This window comes from Gasterosteus aculeatus, chromosome 2 (genome assembly GCF_964276395.1).
Source record: "Gasterosteus aculeatus chromosome 2, fGasAcu3.hap1.1, whole genome shotgun sequence".
Lineage (NCBI taxonomy): Eukaryota > Metazoa > Chordata > Actinopteri > Perciformes > Gasterosteidae > Gasterosteus > Gasterosteus aculeatus.
The window spans coordinates 6142088-6151423 of record NC_135689.1 but is presented as its reverse complement, the minus strand read 5'-3'; the positions used below and the strand labels follow the sequence as shown (position 1 = coordinate 6151423).

The 9336-nt window shown below is 49.2% G+C and overlaps 1 protein-coding gene across 1 annotated transcript; it reads left to right on the top strand.

Annotated features, from left to right (window-relative positions):
* The first annotated feature begins 146 nt into the window (after window positions 1–146).
* LOC120829658 (uncharacterized) lies at window positions 147–9232 on the top strand. Its single transcript, XM_040193958.2, has 9 exons — window positions 147–914; window positions 1657–1881; window positions 2984–3142; window positions 4990–5061; window positions 5160–6326; window positions 6427–6546; window positions 7336–7373; window positions 7456–8659; window positions 8742–9232. The coding sequence occupies exons 1-9, from the start codon at window positions 324–326 to the stop codon at window positions 8895–8897; spliced, it is 3732 nt and encodes a 1243-aa protein (XP_040049892.2). The 5' UTR covers window positions 147–323; the 3' UTR covers window positions 8898–9232.
* Window positions 9233–9336: the final 104 nt, after the last annotated feature.

Sequence of the window (9336 nt, the reverse complement as noted above, 5' to 3'; positions counted from 1 at the left end):
ACGAGACATATACACTAAGGCAAAGTGTTTGGGAACATTTTCATTGAGGGTCAATGGATTCATTTTATTTTGTAAATGTTAACCGGAAGTCGTGAACAAACTACGTCAGTCCAACACTTCCAGTCACTTTCTGCCCGGTTTTCTATGATCATTTTGGCAAAGTTAGTCTTCAGGATGGAGAGCAACCAGACGGATGTCTTCAGTAAGCTTTGAGCTGTAGACATTAACACATTTCAACATATTAGTGGAAACATCATTATCATATTGAACAAAAACAAAAAGCTGCTATTTCATTCTACCGGAGAAAGAAAGAAAGAGTCGCGATGAACAGAGACGTGGACAAAAGCGCAAAGACTGCGCTCCGGAGCCACAAACCCCCAAAGGCGCAGCAGCTGGTTTCTGTCCAGAAAAAGAAGAAAGATCCGGCTGCAAAAGATGCCCAAAGTGGCTCCAAGTCATGTCAAGGAGACTCTGAGAGGGAGCCGAAATCGGCCGCACCGCAGGGGAAACGACCGGTGAAAGTGTGCCCCGGTGCCCCGCTGGAGCGCCCCGGCGCGCAGAGGAAACTGTCCGACGCCAGCAACGCATCCGAGGATCTGAGCAAAGACTCCGGCTGCCCGTCGGGGAAACTGTCCTCCTCGGACAGCAGCTCAGAGATATCCGACTGCCCCTCGGAGGGAAACAACAAGCACGACTCTCCGAGCGGCGACAGCGCGCTAAGCTGGATAGACGGCGGAGCTTATTTGTTCCCGGACGGCGAGGCGAGAGGCGACGGGAGACCGCGCGTAAAGGCAGCGGCGGGTCTCAGTTTGTTCAACTCCACGGGGTCGTTTATGGATCTAATGATGGACGAGACGACCGAGGATGTTTTCCGGGAAGTGGAAGATTTGAGATCAGAGAACGAGTATTTGAAAGTGAGTTTAACTTTTAATACGGTTTGTTTCAATTGTTTTCTAGGATTCAATTCCATTCGCACGATAGTGGTGTATCTTAAATGTCCACATTTCTGTATCTTGTTTTTTTTTTAGGGTCGTTTCTTGGTGAGACCTAATAAGAGGCCCTCAGACCCTGCATACCAGAGCAGATTTTCTGTAAATGCTCTTGTCAGGGTTCATTAGAGTAGAGGACAAGTGAGGAGGGAAGGTCTCCTGCAAGAATCAGAGTCACGAGTGAGTGACACAGATTATCTGCGGCGCCATCCGCATTTTTTGTATTGAAATTATGTTAAATGGAAGACGCATAGTAACAAATCATTTAAACCATAACACGTTATTGAGTTAGTGTATTTGTAGTAACGGACTTAACGCAGTCTTTGAAGTTAATTAGGAGTTTAAGAAGTGGAAATTACTTTTGTTGTATAAAAAGGCGTACTAATTCTAAATCAAAGTGACAGAGATCTCTCCATCAGACTATAAACCACTACGACACAGTGTGAAGTAAATATAGTGGAATAAAACAGTGCACACCGTCAGGAGCTGTTCATGTCTTCCACTGTTAAACTAATTAGAGACTGTAATAATAACCACTAATTGAAAATGCATTTGAATGTATTTGATCTATATTGGTCCAGAATGGTTGTAACTTTAACATACAGTATGTGTGTGTGTGTGGGGGGGGGAAATGCCTAAGGTTGAATTTCTGTGTTGCCTGTCCCAGGATGAGGTGGAGGAGCTCCGCTGCGAGATGCTGGAAATGCGCGACATGTTCCAGGAGGAGGAGGTGTACCAGCTGCAGGAGCTGCGGCTGCAGCTTGAGCAGGCCAACAAGACCTGTCGCATCCTGCAGTACCGCCTCCGCAAGGCCGAGCGCCGCAGCATCCGCGTGGCTCAGACGGGGCAGGTGGACGGGGAGCTGGTCCGGAGTTTGGAGCACGACATCAAGGTCATGGGTCACCGGCGGTCACTGCTCACCCTTCGTCGTCCCGCAGTCTCGTTTAACGAAAAACGCCATGAAATAGCACGTTCCTGCCCAAATGGCTTATGAGTGAATCACTGCCATTCCAGTCGGCGACACCAATTTATTATTCCCACAAAAGTTATCTCTCATTCCAGCAATCGGGGGGCCTCACACACGCACGGACTGTACCGCTTGACGGCCGCCCGACTCACTTCGATGAGCTGTAAAGTGCTTCCCGCTGCTCGTCAGCGCCACAAACATTTTAATTCGTTGGAAATGTCTTCGTCATGCGCCCTGTTTATATTTATGTCACACTGTGGTGTAATTATGTGGTGAGTTGTTCTCCATCGGTAGGAAACATAAAGGCAAAGTAACATTTTGCAGAATCAATCAGTGTTGGGCTGCGTGAGGGGGTGCAGGATTCCCAAAAGCCTCACACACGCATATGGTGAATTCCCGTCAAAAGCATTTCCTTGTAAAGTCGCTTTTACAACTCTGGGAAGGAGGTGAAATCTGGGCCAAAAGATTTTCTTTTCCAGCGGTTTTGCCTGATTGGAGGCAGATCTTTAGGGCCTCTTTTTGTTGGTCAGACGACTACAACAACGTAACAAATAAGATGCAAAACAAGACACAAAGATGGTATTCAAGATGCAATACTGCCACAGAAAAATGCCAAAGGACCACTGACGGAAACCAAATGATGTCAAAGATCAATAAAATGATCACCAGGAAAAAACAGAAAAGTCAGACAGCGACTCAAAAATACTACAACAAGACGTAAAATAACCATAAGAGATGCAAAATAAATTCAAATACACTCCAAATGACCCACAAGAGAGGCACTGCAACCACAAAGAGCCAGATAACGACAGGAAAGACGTGCAAAATGGCAACAAACTAAAAAAGATCAGGTGAAGAGAAGTAAACAACCACTGCATCTCGTTAGGGGAACAACAATCTCCTTAGTGGATTTGTCAAAGGTTTTACACGCCCTTCATAACCCGTTCACAGTGCTCGGGCCCCTTTCCTCATAATCTGTGTGTACTCGCTCGTTCACACTAACCCCCGCTGCTGGCTTTGTTTACAGGTGGGAAAGAGCGTGTCCCTCCGGCTGTACAACGAGCTGGAGGCGGTGCAGAAGAAGGACGCCCAGTTGGAATGGGAAAACGAGGTGCTGCGGGAGAAGACGCAGGAACTGGAAGTGGCCCGACAGGTGTTACAGGCGGAAGTGGAGAAGAGCAGAGAGGTGCGCGCATTAGAGCATGACAATTTTACATCAAAGACACCACATCCAGTACAAAAAAAGGGAGTATTCTTATATGTCTTAAACCCGTTCTGGGGGGAGTGAGGGGGTCTTAAATCAATCAGTTTATTGGACTGTCACCAGCCTCCATCCCTTCACGTCAGGAATCCTCCTCTCCGCGTTCTACACAGCTGCACCCGCCCCGGCCAGTTGTCGCCCTCATCCCCCCGGTCACCCTGATGTCAGGGGACACATGACCCGGGTGCACAATGATATGAGGAGGAGGGTACGGCCGGCAGCTGCCTGGTGCCTCGGCGGGCCGAAGAGGCTTGGTATGCCGAACTCTGAACTCCGGGCACAGCTGACGTCCTCGCAGAGAAAAGGGAGCGAGAGAGATTACAAAAATAGATCCTCCCTTTCCGCTCCTATTGAGAATGGCTAAATCTAGATCAGCGTGTATTACGGCCTTTAAATTGTCGTTTGTGTGGCGGCATACTGACCCGCAACCGCTCAGGCTTTTATCACACAGCGGCTGCCGCACAAGGACACTGAAAACATTTCCAGTTCTCTTTTTATTCTGGCGGCCCCTCCTGCCTCGATGGCTCCGGTGATAGCGGCCGCGCACTCCAGTGACACGTGTGTGGTTTAATCCAGGATTCTGTGAGCTCAGTCTGGCTTCAGACGCAGCTGCTAGTCCCTTTGATCCCGGCAGGGAAATCCACTTAGATTACCTAATCTAGGGGCGCAAAACACAGTCTAGATGGACGTGAAGGAGGATGAACATTTCAGAGACCCACATTGCAGCTGGTCTGTCTGTGACCCAGTTTGTGGGACTTGAATGGTAATTGAATACGGTCCGGTCACAAACACAGCTGCAAATTCTTGAACAACGACGGAACCATAAATAACACCTAAAACTGCGCATTTAATTTATATGCAACATAAAGTTTCCATACATCTCGTGCTCAGTCTTAGAATAAATTCACACTTTTAGAGAAGGAAAGGACTTAAATGTTAGAAAAGGTTTTGATAAAATCTCACGGTGGACTGTTATCTCATGTTAGGTATCTCTTAAAGTAGCACAAGATCATAATGCAGAGTTTGAATTGTATTTTTTGCAAATGAATAGTTTGAGACTTTAGGAAATACTAAGACTTTTCTTCCGGAGACTGAAAGGGGAAGACGGATACCACTCTCAAGTCGGAAACTGGTACCGATCTTCTCTTTAAACTGCATGAAATGTAGAACGGTTCCTTCCTCTCTATTTGTATGTTGGAGAATTCCACTACCTGTGCCGTTCAAACACTCTGGAAGGCAATAGTGATGCTCAGTATCCAGTTATATCAACAGCAAAAAGCAAAGAGACACTGCGCCCGTTTATGCATTACGAGCAGCAACGTTTCTTTATTAAATTCTTCCAGAAGTTGAGTTCTGTACCTCTGTGAAGTACAGTTGCTGGTCGAAGGTCCCACGGCCTTTGCCGTAAACGTTCACGGAACAGCCAAGTAAATCCTAATACATCAACAGCCTACAATACATAAGAGCAACGCAGCCTACAGGGACTGGTGGAGGGGGGAGTGAAACCTAAATCCTGGCCTCTAAATCAGAGGAAATCATTTGGTTGGCGTGTCGATGATCTGTGTGTACGCAAGGATTTGTCATCAAAGCCGATCTCGGCATCTCGGGGAGGCAGATAAGGACATCGCAGGAGGTGCCCAAGCCTGTACACCCATTAGGTTCAAGAAATGTTTCTTAAAAATCATTCACTGGTGACAGGTCTCTCACTTGAACAGGTTGTTACCCGTGTGGCATCCTTCATAAACCTCTTGGCCCTGTCTTATATCCCTCAGAGCACTCTGAAGAAGAAGAGCAGCCGATCGTCAGCCAGTAGGTCTGAGAAGAGGCTCTCTCAGCAGATTGAGGTTCGATACGTTTGATAATGTCATTTAAAATGTGGCTGCAACGTATATGAACCTACCTTCTTCTGGATGGTAATCACTGCTTGTTTGTTTACCCAAAGGATGACAGTGCAGACCTCCGGTGCCAGCTGCACTTTGCCAAAGAGGAATTAGCGCTCATGTGCAAGAAGCTCACCAAGTTGGTTTCAGAGAGCGAGGTCATGCGCGAGGAGCTCGCCAAATACCACTCGGCCTGCGGCGACTTAGACACCGTCCAATCATCGCCAGGCAGACAAAACTCTGCCCATGCCAGGGAGGCAGGGGTCAGGGTTCACCTCAAACTGGTGGAGGAGGAGGCCATGCTCCTGAGTCGGCGAATCGTTGAGCTGGAGATGGAGAACCGTGGACTGCGAGCGGAAATGAGCGACCTGAGAGGGAAAATGGGAAGAGGGGGAGGCGAGGAGGAAGAAGAAGAAGAAGAGAACCGGGATGCGCTTGAGGAAAATCTGTCAGCATCCACACAGGTGGACACAGAGAGAAGTTATGAAACAGGATGCACATTGTTCGAGCGGTGTGAGGAATCAGAGAAAGGTAGGAGTGATAAGGAGACCTCATCACAGACTGGTGAGATGATGACTGCTCGTCATATCACTCGAGAGGGTCCTGTGGGGGGAGAGTGGGACCCTTCAGAAAGTCATGAGATTGATAACAGCAAAATTACAGAAAGGGGCCTCAAAGGCTTGACGGTAAAAGACTATGAAACTCTTTTAGCTCTAAGAGATCATTCCAGCATTTTGAGTTCAGCAATCCAACTCCTGACGACGCAACCTAAAAGTGACAACAGATTTTCCACCTCGTCTGCTTTTACCTCTACGACAGAGGTGGACTTGAACGACAAGGGACATAAGTTAGTCCCCCCTTCAAATGAGGCTTTGGAGCTTCTGCAGGCCATGTTGTTGGCTTTCATCGGCAGGGTGGAGACGCTCCTAACGGGGGATGATTTTGGCAAACTCTCCCTTCACAAGGATGGACATGTTTGGGATTCCGGCAGTTTCTCCTTTCTCTCTGGAGACTGTACAGGTCTCAACGTCGAAGAGTCACAGAGTATGCAGGAGTTTGTAGAAGACCTGCGCACCTCCGGGGTTAAGGAGAGAGAAAAACAAATGAGACAAACAATTTTGTTTCAATCGGACCTTATTCACAGCTGCAGGGACCCGAAAATGCGACTGTGCTTGCAGGTTCTTTGGATTCTCCATCAGTGTTGTCAAGTTCAAGGACCCGGGCTGGAGGTAAAAGAGCTCAAACCAAAGTTGTTGGTACCTAAACCAGCCAATTGCGTCTGTTTGTTTTAATATATTGTTATTATATCTTCATCTTTTATTTATTTAGGGTAAAGACAACGCCATGTCTGTGCTGTGGGGCTTGCTGCAAAAGCTTGACGCAGAGCTCCGGGGCGAAGGGATCGAATTCAACAGTGAGGCCAAAGGTGTGCAGGGCAGAGACGCCGAGGTGAGGATGGTTGTCTCGCCTGCCGTGTGTGAGTCTTGCGTGATGCAGCGGGGAGTCTTGATGGCTGATGATCTGGCGCCCGCTCGCCACACGTCCTCCTGACGCTCCCTGCAACTTGCACCATAAAAAAGATTCATGCCAGAGGATCTAGGCTAATCTCTGGTAGGCGCTGCAGCCAAACAGGACGCCTGCTGCACAAACTCAACTGATTCTCTGCATTGTCCATGATCGTTGTTATTCAGAACGTAACAGCTTTCATTATTTTTCCTAGCTGCAGAAAGGAAGCTTTAATCCATCTAAAGAAATAACCACTGTTGGTGCTTTCTTTCTCAAGAACTGCTCTCAAGGGCTGGATTTATTTCTTCAGTGGTGTTTTTCCTCCTTATTCCGCTGGCTAGACTGTAATCCCTGCTTTCGCTTGCAGCACATTTAATATGCATCGGTGCCAAATAGCGTTGTTGTTCAATGTAATTGAACCCAATGTCCCGTATGACATGAACCCTGCATAATGGTTTCCTATGCAGTGTCCCCTAAGGTTTACCAATTAGCACCAAACACAAAGTACAGTCAAGGCTGACAGGGAAGACCTTGTTAGAAGCCTTAAACAAATTGAAATTGATCTGATGGGGACATGAGTTAAGACTCAGAAGAACATTGGGGTACCGTTAAGATCTGTACATCCATCCAAGAGTTGTCCAGATATCTGAGCCTGGACCAGTGGCTCAACAGGAAAACATTTACGTTCCATTATTTACACGTTCCATTATGTGTTTATCTCCCTTTCCTCAGTGTGGCGCCAGCGTTGACTGTCATGGTGGTGCTGACAGGTGAGGTCTTTAAAGCCTTTGAAGCCTTTTGTCCTTGAGGTCACTGCGGTTATAACTCATAAATCCCCGTCTGTTTTCACAGAACGGGCAGCTCAAAGGGGAAAAGACTCAGGCGACAGTTTTCTCCACGCGGCTGTAAGACGAAGAACTGGTGCTATCTGAGCCAGGAGGCTGCCCAGCTGGACCGAGAGGACCCCGTTAAGACGTGGGACCATCTAATCATGCCGCTCAGCTTCCCTGATCTCGACTTTGAGCGGATGTCCGTGGACAGGAGCCACACCGCCCCGGAGAAATCTGCCTTCCGCATCTACTACAGCCCCCCGTCCGCTCGCAGAGTGCAGCTGGCTCAGCAGAAGCAAAGCCCCGTCACGGACGGCCAGTCGGTCAACTCGGGCTCTCCGTGGTGCACGCCGCCGACCTCCTTCTCCCCCGTGTGTCTGGGGTCAGCTGCCAACCTCAGCGACGACATGAAGGAGATGACGGCCAGCTGGAGGCAGACGGGTCAGGGCGGTTCGCAGGAGCAAAGGGGGAGATCACAGCGTCGCTGGGTGGACGTGGCCTGTTCAGGGACTCAGACCCACAGCAAGCCACAGATGGTGAGTGTTGGTCTGCAGACAGACGGGTCGATCACTGCGAGAAGCAGTCCATCCCGGCTCCTAAGCCCCTCCCTGGTCTCCGCCCGCTTACACCACATCTCCACCTCTCTGGACGGGGGACCAGGCAGAGTCGAGAGGGCCAGAGCCTCCGCCTCCTCTCCTAAATTTTACCGGAGGCACTCTGTGTCCGGTGCATCGTCTCCCCCCGAATCCACCAAGTTGAGCTCCTCCTCCTCATCATCATCCACCTCCAGAGATCGAGCAATTTGGAGCCAGAACCACTCGACCCACAACAGCCTCAAGTGGACTCGGCAAACCAGTAGCAGGTCCTGTCCAGGACTGAGCCACAACTCTCTGAGCAGCACCAAGTCTCTCAGTGGCAAACCTGCAGGCGCCAACCGTTACGGCATGGTCACGGAGTTCCTGCGCAGGGTGAGCGGCCGCGCCGAGAAAACGGTGCCGGTGCCGGGGTCCGGGTCGGGGCAGAAGACGAAGAACGGTCGGAAGAACCTGGAGCGCGTTCCGACGAGGCCCCCGGCCGCACCGCTGCACAGGAACGACAGCGTGACGAGGATCGTCAACCAGCGGTTCATGAAGCAGCGAGAAGAAGCCGGCCGGGCCCAGAGAGAAGAGAGGGGGAGCAGCCTGGACCTCGGGGTTCGAGGCGGCACGGGTACCGTCACAGCAGAGGTGAGTGTTATTGATTGAGGAATGAACATGTATTCTCCGGTTAAGCCTTTTCGATTCTTGCTAAGTGTCTTTCTCCGACCAGGATGGAAACTACGAACGCAGCTCCAGCAGCACCCTGACCTTCTGCTTCGCTCGCCCGTCTCGATCCAGCCAGAGACAAACGTCAAGCCAGAGCAAACTCCAGCGGCACAGATACTCGCCTCCCTCGAGTACGGCTGCAGACTCCAACTGCGAGTGAAGGGGCAGAGAAACCGCAGCTGAGAGCAACTAGGAAGAGAATTTCAAATATTGTCTTCAAAAGCAATTTCTGCTCTACTTCAGGAGGGTTGAAGTGGGACAACTGGTAAACTGTTGGACGTTTAGGTTTTTTAGCTCAGTCCTTGTGTTTTTGGCACGTTGGCTCAATGTGGATGTCAATTACAAGAAACTACAATGTTGCAAAGCTTAATTTCCATTAATGACTTTAAACTTGATCATAATGTAAACTGCAAATTCACTTTCTTATTTATGTTTGTGGTATTTTGGAGATAAAATCCTTGTCTTGCTGAATAAATATCTAAGATCTCACTAAAAGGATGTATTGAGATCATTTCATAAACGTTTATGCCTTGTATTCACAGTCAAACCTCACCAGGACTTCTGCAGATACTTGTTTACGCAGCACTAATCAGCTGCCT